The 18,345-nt window shown below is 43.1% G+C and overlaps 1 protein-coding gene across 1 annotated transcript; it reads right to left on the reverse strand.

Annotated features, from left to right (window-relative positions):
- Nucleotides 1-16,312: 16,312 nt before the first annotated feature.
- pmchl (pro-melanin-concentrating hormone, like) lies at nucleotides 16,313-16,693 on the reverse strand. The gene has a single exon (XM_034547178.1). It carries the CDS (start codon nucleotides 16,691-16,693, stop codon nucleotides 16,313-16,315), a length of 381 nt encoding a protein of 126 aa, XP_034403069.1.
- Between the last annotated feature and the right edge of the window lie 1,652 nt (nucleotides 16,694-18,345).

The following is an 18,345-nucleotide window of genomic DNA, read 5'->3' on the forward strand; positions in this document are numbered from 1 at the left end:
CGGCAAACACTGTCCCAAAGCCTCCCTCGCCCAGCAGTTCCTCCTGCTCGTACCGGTCCTCAAAGGCATCTGCAGAAACAAAAAACTTTGATTATTCTTGTTCATAACTTTCATTCCACTTATAAAGTAACTCAAAATACAACAGGTCCTTGTAATTATTTGACATTGAATCATATTTCCAATTTGAATCAAAACTCAAGACCATGAAGCTACAGTTTGACCTATAGTTGACCTTTTGAGGCAGGAGAAGATTAGCTTAGCTTAGCATAAAGACTGTAAACAGACTGATTCTGCCCAAAGGTAACACAATCCACCTATCAACACCCCTCCAGATCCACTAGACACTAACAACCATATTTACAGGCTAGAGTTAAGTAACTGTATTTACTGAAGGAACACAGAGTTCATCAGTGTTTCATGTATTTCTATCTCCTCTCACCTCTGCTGTTAGTAGCACCGGTGTTTCTTGCTGAGGAGGTGCCAGGTTTGTCACCGGAGGAGGTCTTTCTGCTTCTTTTCCTGGGTTCTTCTGGCTCCTCAGACTTTCTCTTTCTGCTGTTCACCTTTTCAGCTCCAGTGCTGACGTGTGTCTCAGAATCTAGAGTCAGTGGGACAATCAACACAAATAGAAAAAGACAAGAAACACAAGCTTGTTAGTTTCAGTGTTGATCAGATAACAACAGACTGTGCCCACTGGTATTCAGACTAATCAGACACATTCATCCTTTCACGTCTCAGACTTCGGAAACGTTTCAATAATCTCAATTAAGTTAAGCGAAAGTATATTTCCACATAACTTGGCAATAGATGTTTCTACTGAACTGAGAACAAAGACACTAAATATCCCCTTACTGAGGTTTGACTGAATTGTTCTATTATCTCTGTCTCAAGCTACCTGTACTGTCAGATGGGTCACTGTACGCGGAGGCGGAACTGGCATCACTGTCAATTATTAAAGGCCCACTGAAAGTTTGGCTGCAGCCCTCGGAGGGACTTTGACTGGTCCTGCTCCTCTTGCTGGCTCTTTCAAGACTCTCCTCAGACTTCCTCTTGGAGGTCGTCCCTCTTCCATGTGAGATGATGGGGTCAGTGTGGCGCCCTGCAAGGACAGAAAAAGATCATTTAGTTTGCTGCTTGTGCTGATATGATCTACTATATGATCTACTGTCTGTGTTACTAAAGGAAGAACCAGCATCAGTGATCAATAGCTGCTAAATCATATGGATCGTCAGCCCAGATTCACCAAGTGATGTAATAGTGACTGATTTGTTATTCATTTGAGCCCTTGTCAGAACAACTGACATGTTATAAAAAGTTAGAAAGACTATTGATGGTGAACGAGTGAAATAAAAAACACAGGACTTTCAACCAGGAGACCGGTGTTTGTGTCTTAAAGTGTATTTGAGTTATTTAAATTACATTGTTTATGGTTCAGTTCATTTATAAGTTGATATTCAGCCCAACCATTATGTTTTTTTAAACATAACCAAGTGGAGATTGACAGTAACAATTTGGCGTAAAATGACACGTGAAAAGCCTAAAGTTATTGACAGAATGTCAATAAAATATGGTACTATCCATATACCTTCCCCTAAAATCAGGTTGGGAATCTTAGCTTAGAGACCGCAGTTGTTAACCAGTATTATGTAATCACTACTCACCCAGTTGTCTACTGGAAGGCGGACACTGGAAAGCGCTTGTAGTTGTCCACGATTTGGAAGTCATGACTCTCAAACTGTAATGCTTCATCGTTGAAATAATAATGCTGTGGATTAGTCCTGCTGTCTTGTTATGGGTCTTCTGTAGAACTGATGCCTGGAGTGTTGAGAGGTCAATAGAGCCAACTCAACATTCTACAGTTCAACATTCTACTCATTAGTATGCGGAATGTAAAGTCAAATCTAAACTATGGTAACCACATTTAAACTAAAATAAAGACACTGTATATATTGTTTTATTTTTATGATAGAGACAACCACTTCTGACGGTTTAGGATTCTTGTACTAATATAATAACAATAAAGTTTCCCTTGGCAAAGAATCACAGACCTCCAGTGTCCAGAGTACTTTACTTACCCGATACCTTCATTCATTATTAAAATCTTTGGACACAAACGTTTATTTGTTAACTTGTGTTGAACTTGTTTGCCCATTTTTGTATATATCTTTAATATATATATATCGTTAATATATATATATATATATATATATATATATGTATATATATATATACACACCCCTCGATGGACTGGCGGCCTGTCCAGGGTGTCCCCTGCCTTCGCCCTATGTCAGCTGGGATAGGCTCCAGCGCCCCCGCGACCCTAATGAGGATAAGCGGTATTGAAAATGGATGGATGGATATATACACACATACATACACACATATATACTGTATATATATATATATATATATATATATATAATTATATATATATATATATATATATATACATACACATATATATATATATATATATTAACTTTTCAAATATACAGAGGAGCAGCAGAGTTTAAATGTCTGTTAGTCGATATTAATAGTATCTATATTAATAGTAACTCCACCCTGGATTACAAATTATAACAATGACAATTAATTAAATCAGATTATGTTATGTTATGGCCTGATATGTAAAGGTCAGGGGTCAACAACTTTTATAATCCAAAGAGACATATTCCCCAATGTTCCATGAAAGTCAATACCGTGACGTATACGTGTTCCTATAGTCAACTTCTACAGTCTACTATATAATATTTAAAAAAACCAACGACCATACTTTGGTTTCGGTTAGAAATACTTTCAAATGCATACTCAATTCTTATTCTCAGTCTGATAGAAGGAGCAGAATCTGCAGGAACACATTAAGAAACAGCTTTTGTGTATTGTGAAATTTGCTCTTCTTCCTTATCCTGTATCTAGTTTTGAGTCTTAAAGAAGTAGTTCAACGTTTTAGCTTCCTTGTCAGTGTTAGATGAGAATATTGATTCCCACTTTCATGTCTGTGTTAAGTATGGGGCTGAAGTATGGAGGTGATTAGCCTAGTTTAGCATTAAGATTGGAAGCAGAGGGACACAGTTAGCCCAACACTTAACCTACCAGTACCTTTAAAGCTCACACATTCGTAACAATGGCCATTTCTGTTACATGCTATAACTATCTAACCAGTTCTTCTAAGCCATCACGTATGAACAGAGCTGAAAGTAGAACTGTAACCCTCAGAATCTCAGAGTTAAGAGTTAAGTAGTGAGACAGTGACCAAACATGCACAAGACATAAGGCAGAATTCAGTAGTTTTATTGAGCAGATCTGGCAATAATTGAAATATAGAATTTTTGGATTATGTTGCAACTCAGTGTGAGGCAGGAAAGGAAGTGGTGGTCGTCCGCTGTTTCGGCACCTCGACGAGCAGAGAAACCCGCAGCGGCAACCGGCTTTGGCTGGGAAACAGAAGTGGCAGCGGGAAGTGGCAGCGTCGTGGGCAGTTGGAAACGCCATCAGGAGGCGGCAGAGGAAGGCGGCAGCGGCAACCGGCAGCGGCAACCGGCAGCCGCGGCAACCGCAGCGGCAACCGGCAGCGGCAACCGGCATTGGCTGCGACCAAGGCGGTAACGGGAGGGCGCCATATGCAGTTGGCTGCGGCACAGAGGTGGCATAGAGGAGGCAGCGGCAACTGGAAGGCTGCAGTGGGAGGTGGCAATGCGGAAACCGGCATTGGCTGCAACCCTAAGGCGGTAGTGGGGAGGCGTTTATGTGCAGTTGGAGGCACAAAGGCACAGCGGCAACCGGCATTGGCTGCGGCTTTTTGCTGCGACACAGAGTTGGCATAGAGGTGGCAGCGGCAACTGGGAGGCTGCAGTGGGAGGCGGCAGCGGCAACCAGCTTTATGCTGCGACACAGAGGTGGCACAGAGGTGGCAGCAGGAAGTGGCAGCGGGAAGTGGCAGCGGGAAGTGGCAGCGGCGTGGGCAGGTTGGAAACGCCAGCAGGAGTCGGCAGTGGGCGAGGCTGCAGTGGAAGGCGGCAGAGGCAACCGGCAGCGGCAACCGGCATTGGCTGCGAACAAAGGCGGTAACGGGAGGCGCCATGTGCAGTTGGAAGCACCTAGGTGGAAGTGGCAGCGGCAACCGGCAATGGCTGCGGCACAGCGTTGGCAGCCGGCGTGGGCAATTGGAGGCAGCAGCGGCAACCGCTGTGCTCAGTCTCGATCACATCAGCCAGGGGTGGTGCTTCAGTTCCTCCAGGGTGGGTCTGTCCTCTGGGCTCTTTTCCAGGCAGCTCAGAAGAAAAGCGTTGCATTCTGGTCGGTACGAACAGGAATCATGTTTTAATACACTGGAATGTACGTGCGGGCCTGATTCCACTGCATGTGTGTGTCTGAGACTTTACCTGATGAAAGATATTCACTGATGTCAGGGTCTTCAAAGCTGACTTGAATGCCTGCCTCTGAAGGGGAGACGTCCATGCAGCAACGCAAACAGCACTACACCAAGCTGCCACACAGTAGTGGGTTCAGCACTGTAGCACCTGTGCAGGAACCACTCAGGGAGGTGTTAGACAACGGTTCCTACGATACACACAGTCACAGAGACACACAGGTAATGGTAAGGGGACAGAGGTAGAGGACATAAACCACAAAGCTGCTGGGTTGTTTCAGAGAACAGGTACAGAAGAAATACAACTACCTTGTGCTGTACTGTATGTTCCCTCAGACAGAAGTGTGCCACGGCCCAAGTCAATGAGCCGGACACGTGGGACATCGGAGCCGGTCTCGATAAGAATGTTGTCCAGCTTGATGTCCCTGTGGAAGACCCCTCTGGAGTGGACTTCAATGAGAGCCTCCACCAGCTGTGTTGTTATGGTCTGTGGGAGAAAGAAAGAGACATGGAGACTGTGAGATATTGTATGGACACGTAAACAGAGACAGGTACAAACAAAACATGTCAGCTTCTTACTTTAGCTTCGTGCTCAGGCAGGGAATAATCTTTTGAGTTGATGAACTCGACTAGGTCCATGCAGGGGACTGGTCTTTCTAGGACAAGAATCAGCTCAAGGTCTATATCGTACCAGTCCAGCAGGGTCACCACTGTGCTGGTTCCTTCTGCTGCTGGTCGGAGTTTCAGCATCAGCGCCACCTCCAAAGGGACCGTCCTCATTTCCCCTTCCAGCATCTGTAGACATGGAGAAATAGAGAAAGCAAATAATGAAACCTTCATGTACACTTATACACAAAAGTTAACAGTATTGTGGGCCGACTGAGGGTCAGTAGTTAGCAGGTCCGTCTTTCATTCAGAGGATCGGCGGTTCGATCCCCGCGGCCCGCCCTAGTCGATGTGTCCTTGGGCAAGACACTTAACCCTGAATTGCTCCCTGTAGCTGTGTCTACGGTGTAAGAATGTAAGTCGCTTTGGATAAAAGTGTCAGCTAAATGTAATGTAATGTAAAATTGTAACGGTTAGATTGTGTGAAGAACAAAAGGAACAGTACCAGTAGATATTTAAAAAATGAGATATTAATAGTGTGTTGGCATTAGGATGAAGATCAAATCACTTACCATTGATATGTGCTCAACTTTCTTTTTCTTGGAGATGCGTTTTATGGCCACCTACGAGAAAGAAACACAGACATTTGGTTAGTTTATACTACTTACAGTTTGAATGGAGTGTGTGTGTGTGTGTGTGTGTGTGTGTGTGTGTCTTACAGGCAGATTGTTGTCTCTACGGTGGCCGGCAAACACTGTCCCAAAGCCTCCCTCGCCCAGCAGTTCCTCCTGCTCGTACCGGTCCTCAAAGGCATCTGCAGAAACAAAAAACGTTGATTATTCTTGTTCATAACTTTCATTCCACTTATAAAGTAACTCAAAATACAACAGGTCCTTGTAATTATTTGACATTGAATCATATTTCCAATTTGAATCAAAAACTCAAGACCATGAAGCTACAGTTTGACCTATAGTTGACCTTTTGAGGCAGGAGAAGATTAGCTTAGCTTAGCATAAAGACTGTAAACAGACTGATTCTGCCCAAAGGTAACACAATCCACCTATCAACACCCCTCCAGATCCACTAGACACTAACAACCATATTTACAGGCTAGAGTTAAGAAACTGTATTTACTGAAGGAACACAGAGTTCATCAGTGTTTCATGTATTTCTATCTCCTCTCACCTCTGCTGTTAGTAGCACCGGTGTTTCTTGCTGAGGAGATGCCAGGTTTGTCACCGGAGGAGGTCTTTCTGCTCCTTTTCCTGGGTTCTTCTGGCTCCTCAGACTTTCTCTTTCTGCTGTTCACCTTTTCAGCTCCAGTGCTGACGTGTGTCTCAGAATCTAGAGTCAGTGGGACAATCAACACAAATAGAAAAAGACAAGAAACACAAGCTTGTTAGTTTCAGTGTTGATCAGATAATAACAGACTGTGCCCACTGGTATTCAGACTAATCAGACACATTCATCCTTTCACGTCTCAGACTTCGGAAACGTTTCAATAATCTCAATTAAGTTAAGCGAAAGTATATTTCCACATAACTTGGCAATAGATGTTTCTACTGAACTGAGAACAAAGACACTAAATATCCCCTTACTGAGGTTTGACTGAATTGTTCTATTATCTCTGTCTCAAGCTACCTGTACTGTCAGATGGGTCACTGTACGCGGAGGCGGAACTGGCATCACTGTCAATTATTAAAGGCCCACTGAAAGTTTGGCTGCAGCCCTCGGAGGGACTTTGACTGGTCCTGCTCCTCTTGCTGGCTCTTTCAAGACTCTCCTCAGACTTCCTCTTGGAGGTCGTCCCTCTTCCATGTGAGATGATGGGGTCAGTGTGGCGCCCTGCAAGGACAGAAAAAGATCATTTAGTTTGCTGCTTGTGCTGATATGATCTACTATATGATCTACTGTCTGTGTTACTAAAGGAAGAACCAGCATCAGTGATCAATAGCTGCTAAATCATATGGATCGTCAGCCCAGATTCACCAAGTGATGTAATAGTGACTGATTTGTTATTCATTTCAGCACTTGTCAGAACAACTGACATGTTATAAAAAGTTAGAAAGACTATTGATGGTGAACGAGTGAAATAAAAAACACAGGACTTTCAACCAGGAGACTGGTGTTTGTGTCTTAAAGTGTATTTGAGTTATTTAAATTACATTGTTTATGGTTCAGTTCATTTATAAGTTGATATTCAGCCCAACCATGATGTTTTTTTAAACATAACCAAGTGGAGATTGACAGTAACAACGTGGCGTAAAATGACACGTGAAAAGCCTAAAGTTATTGACAGAATGTCAATAAAATATGGTACTATCCATATACCTTCCCCTAAAATCAGGTTGGGAATCTTAGCTTAGAGACCGCAGTTGTTAACCAGTATTATGTAATCACTACTCACCCAGTTGTCTACTGGAAGGCGGACACTGGAAAGCGCTTGTAGTTGTCCACGATTTGGAAGTCATGACTCTCAAACTGTAATGCTTCATCGTTGAAATAATAATGCTGTGGATTAGTCCTGCTGTCTTGTTATGGGTCTTCTGTAGAACTGATGCCTGGAGTGTTGAGAGGTCAATAGAGCCAACTCAACATTCTACAGTTCAACATTCTACTCATTAGTATGCGGAATGTAAAGTCAAATCTAAACTATGGTAACCACATTTAAACTAAAATAAAGACACTGTATATATTGTTTTATTTTTATGATAGAGACAACCACTTCTGCCAGTTTAGGATTCTTGTACTAATATAATAATAATAAAGTTTCCCTTGGCAAAGAATCACAGACCTCCAGTGTCCAGAGTACTTTACTTACCCGATACCTTCATTCATTATTAAAATCTTTGGACACAAACGTTTATTTATTAACTTGTGTTAAAACTTGTTTGCCCATTTTTGTATATATCTTTAATATATATATATATATATCGTTAATATATATATATATATATATATATATATATATATATATATGTATATATATATATACACACCCCTCGATGGACTGGCGGCCTGTCCAGGGTGTCCCCTGCCTTCGCCCTATGTCAGCTGGGATAGGCTCCAGCACCCCCGCGACCCTAATGAGGATAAGCAGTATTGAAAATGGATGGATGGATATATACACACATACATACACACATATATACTGTATGTATATATATAATATATATATATATATATATATATATATATACATACACATATATATATATATATATATATTAACTTTTCAAATATACAGAGGAGCAGCAGAGTTTAAATGTATGTTAGTCGATATTAATAGTATCTATATTAATAGTAACTCCACCCTGGATTACAAATTATAACAATGACAATTAATTAAATCAGATTATGTTATGTTATGGCCTGATATGTAAAGGTCAGGGGTCAACAACTTTTATAATCCAAAGAGACATATTCCCCAATGTTCCATGAAAGTCAATACCGTGACGTATACGTGTTCCTATAGTCAACTTCTACAGTCTACTATATAATATTTAAAAAAACCAACGACCATACTTTGGTTTCGGTTAGAAATACTTTCAAATGCATACTCAATTCTTATTCTCAGTCTGATAGAAGGAGCAGAATCTGCAGGAACACATTAAGAAACAGCTTTTGTGTATTGTGAAATTTGCTCTTTCTTCCCTTCTCCTGTGTCTAGTTTTGAGTCTTAAAGAAGTAGTTCAACGTTTTAGCTTCCTTGTCAGTGTTAGATGAGAATATTGATTCCCACTTTCATGTCTGTGTTAAGTATGGGGCTGAAGTATGGAGGTGATTAGCCTAGTTTAGCATTAAGATTGGAAGCAGAGGGACACAGTTAGCCCAACACTTAACCTACCAGTACCTTTAAAGCTCACACATTCGTAACAATGGCCATTCTGTTACATGCTATAATTATCTAACCAGTTCTTCTAAGCCATCACGTATGAACAGAGCTGAAAGTAGAACTGTAACCCTCAGAATCTCAGAGTTAAGAGTTAAGTAGTGAGACAGTGACCAAACATGCACAAGACATAAGGCAGAATTCAGTAGTTTTATTGAGCAGATCTGCAATAATTGAAATATAGATTTTTTGGATTATGTTGCAACTCAGTGTGAGGCAGGAAAGGAAGTGGTGGTCGTCCGCTGTTTCGGCACCTCGACGAGCAGAGAAACCCGCAGCGGCAACCGGCTTTGGCTGGGAAACAGAAGTGGCAGCGGGAAGTGGCAGCGTCGTGCAGTTGGGCAGTTGGAAACGCCATCAGGAGGCGGCAGAGGAAGGCGGCAGCGGCAACCGCAGCGGCAACCGGCAGCGGCAACCGGCAGCGTCAACCGGCAGCGGCAACCGGCATTGGCTGCGACCAAGGCGGTAAAGGGAGGCGCCATATGCAGTTGGCTGCGGCACAGAGGTGGCATAGAGGAGGCAGCGGCAACTGGAAGGCTGCAGTGGGAGGTGGCAATGCGGAAACCGGCATTGGCTGCAACCCTAAGGCGGTAGTGGGAGGCGTTATGTGCAGTTGGAGGCACAAAGGCACAGCGGCAACCGGCATTGGCTGCGGCTTTTTGCTGCGACACAGAGTTGGCATAGAGGTGGCAGCGGCAACTGGGAGGCTGCAGTGGGAGGCGGCAGCGGCAACCAGCTTTTGCTGCGACACAGAGGTGGCACAGAGGTGGCAGCGGGAAGTGGCAGCGGGAAGTGGCAGCGGCGTGGGCAGTTGGAAACGCCAGCAGGAGTCGGCAGTGGGAGGCTGCAGTGGAAGGCGGCAGCTGCAACCGGCAGCGGCAACCGGCATTGGCTGCAAACAAGGCGGTAACGGGAGGCGCCATGTGCAGTTGGAAGCACCTAGGTGGAAGTGGCAGCGGCAACCGGCATTGGCTGCGGCTTTTTGCTGCGACACAGAGTTGGCATAGAGGTGGCAGCGGCAACTGGGAGGCTGCAGTGGGAGGCGGCAGCGGCAACCAGCTTTTGCTGCGACACAGAGGTGGCACAGAGGTGGCAGCAGGAAGTGGCAGCGGGAAGTGGCAGCGGGAAGTGGCAGCGGCGTGGGCAGTTGGAAACGCCAGCAGGAGTCGGCAGTGGGAGGCTGCAGTGGAAGGCGGCAGAGGCAACCGGCAGCGGCAACCGGCATTGGCTGCGAACAAGGCGGTAACGGGAGGCGCCATGTGCAGTTGGAAGCACCTAGGTGGAAGTGGCAGCGGCAACCGGCAATGGCTGCGGCACAGAGTTGGCAGCCGGCGTGGGCAATTGGAGGCAGCAGCGGCAACCGCTGTGCTCAGTCTCGATCACATCAGCCAGGGGTGGTGCTTCAGTTCCTCCAGGGTGGGTCTGTCCTCTGGGCTCTTTTCCAGGCAGCTCAGAAGAAAAGCGTTGCATTCTGGTCGGACGAACAGGAATCATGTTTTAATACACTGGAATGTACGTGCGGGCCTGATTCCACTGCATGTGTGTGTCTAGGACTTACCTGATGAAAGATATTCACTGATGTCAGGGTCTTCAAAGCTGACTTGATGCCTGCCTCTGAAGGGGAGACGTCCATGCAGCAACGCAAACAGCACTACACCAAGCTGCCACACAGTAGTGGGTTCAGCACTGTAGCACCTGTGCAGGAACCACTCAGGGGAGGTGTAGACAACGGTTCCTACGATACACACAGTCACAGAGACACACAGGTAATGGTAAGGGACAGAGGTAGAGGACATAAACCACAAAGCTGCTGGGTTGTTTCAGAGAACAGGTACAGAAGAAATACAACCTACCTTGTGCTGTACTGTATGTTCCCTCAGACAGAAGTGTGCCACGGCCAAAGTCAATGAGCCGGACACGTGGGACATCGGAGCCGGTCTCGATAAGAATGTTGTCCAGCTTGATGTCCCTGTGGAAGACCCCTCTGGAGTGGACTTCAATGAGAGCCTCCACCAGCTGTGTTGTTATGGTCTGTGGGAGAAAGAAAGAGACATGGAGACTGTGAGATATTGTATGGACACGTAAACAGAGACAGGTACAAACAAAACATGTCAGCTTCTTACTTTAGCTTCGTGCTCAGGCAGGGAATAATCTTTTGAGTTGATGAACTCGACTAGGTCCATGCAGGGGACTGGTCTTTCTAGGACAAGAATCAGCTCAAGGTCTATATCGTACCAGTCCAGCAGGGTCACCACTGTGCTGGTTCCTTCTGCTGCTGGTCGGAGTTTCAGCATCAGCGCCACCTCCAAAGGGACCGTCCTCATTTCCCCTTCCAGCATCTGTAGACATGGAGAAATAGAGAAAGCAAATAATGAAACCTTCATGTACACTTATACACAAAAGTTAACAGTATTGTGGGCCGACTGAGGGTCAGTAGTTAGCAGGTCCGTCTTTCATTCAGAGGATCGGCGGTTCGATCCCCGCGGCCCGCCCTAGTCGATGTGTCCTTGGGCAAGACACTTAACCCTGAATTGCTCCCTGTAGCTGTGTCTACGGTGTAAGAATGTAAGTCGCTTTGGATAAAAGTGTCAGCTAAATGTAATGTAATGTAAAATTGTAACGGTTAGATTGTGTGAAGAACAAGAGGAACAGTACCAGTAGATATTTAAAAAATGAGATATTAATAGTGTGTTGGCATTAGGATGAAGATCAAATCACTTACCATTGATATGTGCTCAACTTTCTTTTTCTTGGAGATGCGTTTTATGGCCACCTACGAGAAAGAAACACAGACATTTGGTTAGTTTATACTACTTACAGTTTGAATGGAGTGTGTGTGTGTGTGTGTGTGTGTGTGTGTGTGTGTGTGTCTTACAGGCAGATTGTTGTCTCTACGGTGGCCGGCAAACACTGTCCCAAAGCCTCCCTCGCCCAGCAGTTCCTCCTGCTCGTACCGGTCCTCAAAGGCATCTGCAGAAACAAAAAACGTTGATTATTCTTGTTCATAACTTTCATTCCACTTATAAAGTAACTCAAAATACAACAGGTCCTTGTAATTATTTGACATTGAATCATATTTCCAATTTGAATCAAAAACTCAAGACCATGAAGCTACAGTTTGACCTATAGTTGACCTTTTGAGGCAGGAGAAGATTAGCTTAGCTTAGCATAAAGACTGTAAACAGACTGATTCTGCCCAAAGGTAACACAATCCACCTATCAACACCCCTCCAGATCCACTAGACACTAACAACCATATTTACAGGCTAGAGTTAAGAAACTGTATTTACTGAAGGAACACAGAGTTCATCAGTGTTTCATGTATTTCTATCTCCTCTCACCTCTGCTGTTAGTAGCACCGGTGTTTCTTGCTGAGGAGATGCCAGGTTTGTCACCGGAGGAGGTCTTTCTGCTCCTTTTCCTGGGTTCTTCTGGCTCCTCAGACTTTCTCTTTCTGCTGTTCACCTTTTCAGCTCCAGTGCTGACGTGTGTCTCAGAATCTAGAGTCAGTGGGACAATCAACACAAATAGAAAAAGACAAGAAACACAAGCTTGTTAGTTTCAGTGTTGATCAGATAATAACAGACTGTGCCCACTGGTATTCAGACTAATCAGACACATTCATCCTTTCACGTCTCAGACTTCGGAAACGTTTCAATAATCTCAATTAAGTTAAGCGAAAGTATATTTCCACATAACTTGGCAATAGATGTTTCTACTGAACTGAGAACAAAGACACTAAATATCCCCTTACTGAGGTTTGACTGAATTGTTCTATTATCTCTGTCTCAAGCTACCTGTACTGTCAGATGGGTCACTGTACGCGGAGGCGGAACTGGCATCACTGTCAATTATTAAAGGCCCACTGAAAGTTTGGCTGCAGCCCTCGGAGGGACTTTGACTGGTCCTGCTCCTCTTGCTGGCTCTTTCAAGACTCTCCTCAGACTTCCTCTTGGAGGTCGTCCCTCTTCCATGTGAGATGATGGGGTCAGTGTGGCGCCCTGCAAGGACAGAAAAAGATCATTTAGTTTGCTGCTTGTGCTGATATGATCTACTATATGATCTACTGTCTGTGTTACTAAAGGAAGAACCAGCATCAGTGATCAATAGCTGCTAAATCATATGGATCGTCAGCCCAGATTCACCAAGTGATGTAATAGTGACTGATTTGTTATTCATTTCAGCACTTGTCAGAACAACTGACATGTTATAAAAAGTTAGAAAGACTATTGATGGTGAACGAGTGAAATAAAAAACACAGGACTTTCAACCAGGAGACCGGTGTTTGTGTCTTAAAGTGTATTTGAGTTATTTAAATTACATTGTTTATGGTTCAGTTCATTTATAAGTTGATATTCAGCCCAACCATGATGTTTTTTTAAACATAACCAAGTGGAGATTGACAGTAACAACGTGGCGTAAAATGACACGTGAAAAGCCTAAAGTTATTGACAGAATGTCAATAAAATATGGTACTATCCATACACCTTCCCCTAAAATCAGGTTGGGAATCTTAGCTTAGAGACTGCAGCTGTTAACCAGTATTATGTAATCACTACTCACCCAGTTGTCTACTGGAAGGCGGACACTGAAAAGCGCTTGTAGTTGTCCACGATTTGGAAGTCATGACTCTCAAACTGTAATGCTTCATCGTTGAAATAATAATGCTGTGGATTAGTCCTGCTGTCTTGTTATGGGTCTTCTGTAGAACTGATGCCTGGAGTGTTGAGAGGTCAATAGAGCCAACTCAACATTCTACAGTTCAACATTCTACTCATTAGTATGCGGAATGTAAAGTCAAATCTAAACTATGGTAACCACATTTAAACTAAAATAAAGACATTGTATATATTGTTTTATTTTTATGATAGAGACAACCACTTCTGACAGTTTAGGATTCTTGTACTAATATAATAATAATAAAGTTTCCCTTGGCAAAGAATCACAGACCTCCAGTGTCCAGAGTACTTTACTTACCCGATACCTTCATTCATTATTAAAATCTTTGGACACAAATGTTTATTTGTTAACTTGTTTTGAACTTGTTTGCCCATTTTTGTATATATCTTTAATATATATATATATATCGTTAATATATATATATATATATATATATATATATATATATATATGTAAATATATAAATATACATACATACACACATATATACTGTATATATATATATATATATATATATTTATATATATGTATATATATACACATATATATATACGTATATATATATATATACACATATATATATACATATATATATATATATACACATATATATATATATATATTAACTTTTCAAATATACAGAGGAGCAGCAGAGTTTAAATGTATGTTAGTCGATATTAATAGTATCTATATTAATAGTAACTCCACCCTGGATTACAAATGATAACAATGACAATTAATTAAATCAGATTATTTTATGTTATGGCCTGATATGTAAAGGTCAGGGGTCAACAACTTTTATAATCCAAAGAGACATATTCCCCAATGTTCCATGAATGTCAATACCGTGACGTATACGTGTTCTTATATTCAACTTCTACAGTCTACTATATAATATATAAAAAAGCCAACGACCATACTGTGGTTTCGGTTAGAAATACTTTCAAATGCATACTCAATTCTTATTCTCAGTCTGATAGAAGGAGCTGTTTTTTTAGATGGTCGGCCAACATTTGTTCTTTACCGGCAAACCCTCCAGCTTCGTAACAAACGAACGATGGATTGCATTCATCGTTTCCAAAGTTCTGTCTGTGACCCATCCGTTGTTACCCAGACATGAGTCCGGATTCTTCAGGTTTTCTGGGAATACTGTCAGGTCCAGGAAGGTACTTTCATTCACATTGGCAAAAAGGAATGGGCTATTTATGTTATGCCTTGGGTGGTCCAGGAATGTGCTGCTGCACGGAGGCTGACAATCAGATATTGTGACCTGCTAATAGTGCTAAAAGACAACTCTATACCATTTGACCTCTAGGGACCAAGAATATCTGGACAACTATTTGATGACAAAAATGTCAACTTGATGGTGTCGCTAGGGGAATACTCAGGGATTACCAAAGTAAGTAGGATTCATCCTCTTTGGGACCATGAAGTCTGTACAAAATGTGATGAGAATCCAGCTGTGGAGATATGACCACCTTGGAGATACGTGGTGTTCTGACAGACAAGCCAAGCACCATTGCCATCTTTATGAAACACCACTAGCATGGCTACTCATCTCAGCCTTACAAACGAACAAACGAACATCTTGTTCTTCTCCGTTAAGCAAAACCAATATGAGTCATGTTTTTTTCCCAGTAGACATTACACTTTCTACATGCTGGATATCTGCCTGTCTTCAGTGTAATTGTTTTCCAACCAGAACCGTACTCCCAAATACCAAAAAGGTGCAGCCAATCCCAGAAAAGGATCCTCATTTTCTATTTTGTGGGGAATGTTCTGCAGTGGTTGACTGTGCCCCAAGTCCCAGTTGAACCTCACATACATGCCAGACCGCAAACCACTTTGAATTAATTTACATTATCAACTCCCACACAACCAGATCGTCATTCTGCACCAACAGCGCCTTTCTGCATCATAATACTCTCTTCACTGGTGTCACCCAGGACGGAAACGAGATGGGGTGAAATCATTTTTCACATTTTCTTGTCCTGCTAACAGATGAATAGGTCGGAAAACAACTTATTAGAGGTTATTATCAGCTGCATTTGGCAAGGCAGAAGCCACAGCAGCTATAATGAGCCAAATTATATGTAATTGATGTTTATTGGACATCAGGAAGCTTCCTGATTGATTGAAAGGCCATTTCCTATCAATCCCTGCCCCTGCTTGACGACACATCTGCAGAATCTGCAGGAACATATCAAGAAACAGCTTTTGTGTATTGTGAAATTTGCTCTTTCTTCCCTTCTCCTGTGTCTAGTTTTGAGTCTTAAAGAAGTAGTTCAACGTTTTAGCTTCCTTGTCAGTGTTAGATGAGAAGATTTATTCCCACTTTCATGTCTGTGTTAAGTATGGGGCTGAAGTATGAAGGTGATTAGCCTAGTTTAGCATTAAGATTGGAAGCAGAGGGACACAGTTAGCCCAACACTTAACCTACCAGTACCTTTAAAAAGCTCACACATTCGTAACAATGGCCATTCTGTTACATGCTATAACTATCTAACCAGTTCTTCTAAGCCATCACGTATGAACAGAGCTGAAAGTAGAACTGTAACCCTCAGAATCTCAGAGTTAAGAGTTAAGTAGTGAGACAGTGACCAAACATGCACAAGACATAAGGCAGAATTCAGTCGTTTTATTGAGCAGATCTGCAATAATTGAAATATAGATTTTTTTGGATTATGTTGCAACTCAGTGTGAGGCAGGAAAGGAAGTGGTGGTCGTCCGCTGTTTCGGCACCTCGACGAGCAGAGAAAACTGTCCTAGACTTCCCAGCACGGCCGATACACCCGTCCCACCATGCACCTCATCGTGTCCCTCCTCAGAATGGGGATGTTCAGGTCCTGGCTGTTGTCGTCGGCTCGCCGCTTGTAGACGGACAGTCCGCTGTGCAGCCCCCGCAGGTCCCTCCACAGGCTTGGATCGGCGATGACGATTACCCTCGGGCCACTGCTTTTGCCCGTTGTGGCCATGTCGGCGTTGCCGAGAGCGTTTTCGGATGCTTCGTTGCTCAGCAGCGAGGCGAAAGTATCCTGCTCCAAGGAGCCGTCGTCAGTCTTGCCCATAGGCAACGCCACGGACAGAGCATAGCACTCGCACAACAGTGCTGCGGCGAAGATGACGGACATGAGTGACTGTCTCATGGTGGAGAGCTTTCAGGCGTTGTCTTCGGGGATGGGTTTCTTTCCGGTGCTCTTTGCGTCGTTGTTCTGGCCCAGAGATCGTATCGTCCTCTTTTATATCCTTTTGGACAAGCTGGAGTGGCCACGTTGAATCGTTTCTCTTCATCGCTTCTCCTGTTGTGCCCAGGAAATTAGTTAAAAGCATTAAAAGGCAGTTGGGCAGAAGTCTTGCAGTGTTCAAGAGTGTTGTTTTGGTGGAACGTTGATTAAAGTCATCTCCAACGTGGCGACTGATAATAGACTCCAGACAATGAAACAGTGGGAAATCTTTGAGCAGGTGACACCAAGAAAGACATTAATCCAAAATGACTGCCTTTTAAAACAACAAGGAGGGATCACTAACCCGTGAAGCTCTTTGTGCTGTCAGGTACCCGGTGAATAGAGCCGTCCTCTCATGACATTGTTGTAACAGTGTTCAATATGGGATATCATTTTGGATTAGTGCAACAAAAAAAGAAAGGAAGAAGCAAACAGACGTTTCCGGAAGTGTTTGTGTGTTCGTGGCAGCAGCTCCTTGTCGACGTGTCAAAGTGAAAGTGAAGTTAGGAAATGTTTCTGAGGAGAATATAGAGTAGATCTGCTCCCGAGGCCCGGAGGTGGAAGTTGATCTGATCTCCTGCTGGACCGCAGCATAATTACAATCCTACCTAATTACCGTTGCCAGATGGGTGCTGCAGGAGCTTTGCACACCTGGGCTTGCATACGATCCATGTGAAATGAGTTATTGTAATTGACGCAGGTGGCATTTGAGTCAGATCAAACGTGTAGACAAATTCACGCTTGTATTTGTGGTTCGGATAATTTGCCGTCATTGGCTCTTCCAGAGAAGTTTGAAGAAAGCAGTGACGTTCTCCCAGCCTGGGAAGCGGAGGCTGCGAATAACAAGCTTGTGAGCACTAATAACTTCTGACACTGAACACTTTTTTCAGTAGTTTGACAGAGAAAATATTTTACTGACATGATTTGCAGCACATTATAAAACTTTGATGGCTAGACATTTAAGTTGATGTCATCAACTTGTTAAGTTTATTTTAGTCTTGGTATTGTGCAGCTGGGCAGTACAGATGGGAAGTCGGCCATTTCTTGCTGAAAGCCGTGTCTGTGGTTTTTAAAAAGTCTGGCATTAGAGAATCATCTACACCCTGTTTTTATTACTGTCTCCTGTGGTTTCCAGGAGACGGACGGTTTTTGTTTAAATCTTATCTTTCGTTCCTAGATGTCGGCTCGCCATGTGTAGCCCGTCATTGATGGGACGGGTGGTGCTATGCAGGAGGTGTTAATAGCGCAAAAGAGCTTGTTGCTGGTTTTGGATGAAAACCATATGGATCTAAAAAGTGTTTTAGGAATGAACAAAATAATATTTTCTTCCCCTAAAGATAATATTTTTTGCCAACACTTCAAATTTCCATGATAAACCTGCCAGTAACAGGACTAATTAAAAATATCACCTCTCAGCTGAAACACAAAACAGTATCGTATAGTTTCTCATTAATACACTTTAATATAAATTACATATAGTTTTTTCCCCATTTACATTGTAAAAACAGCACTTATTTGAAGTTTTGAACTAAAACGAGTAGGTTGATAGTTAAACTATCCAGGTTTCTAAAAAG

This window comes from Cyclopterus lumpus, chromosome 12 (genome assembly GCF_009769545.1).
Source record: "Cyclopterus lumpus isolate fCycLum1 chromosome 12, fCycLum1.pri, whole genome shotgun sequence".
NCBI lineage: Eukaryota > Metazoa > Chordata > Actinopteri > Perciformes > Cyclopteridae > Cyclopterus > Cyclopterus lumpus.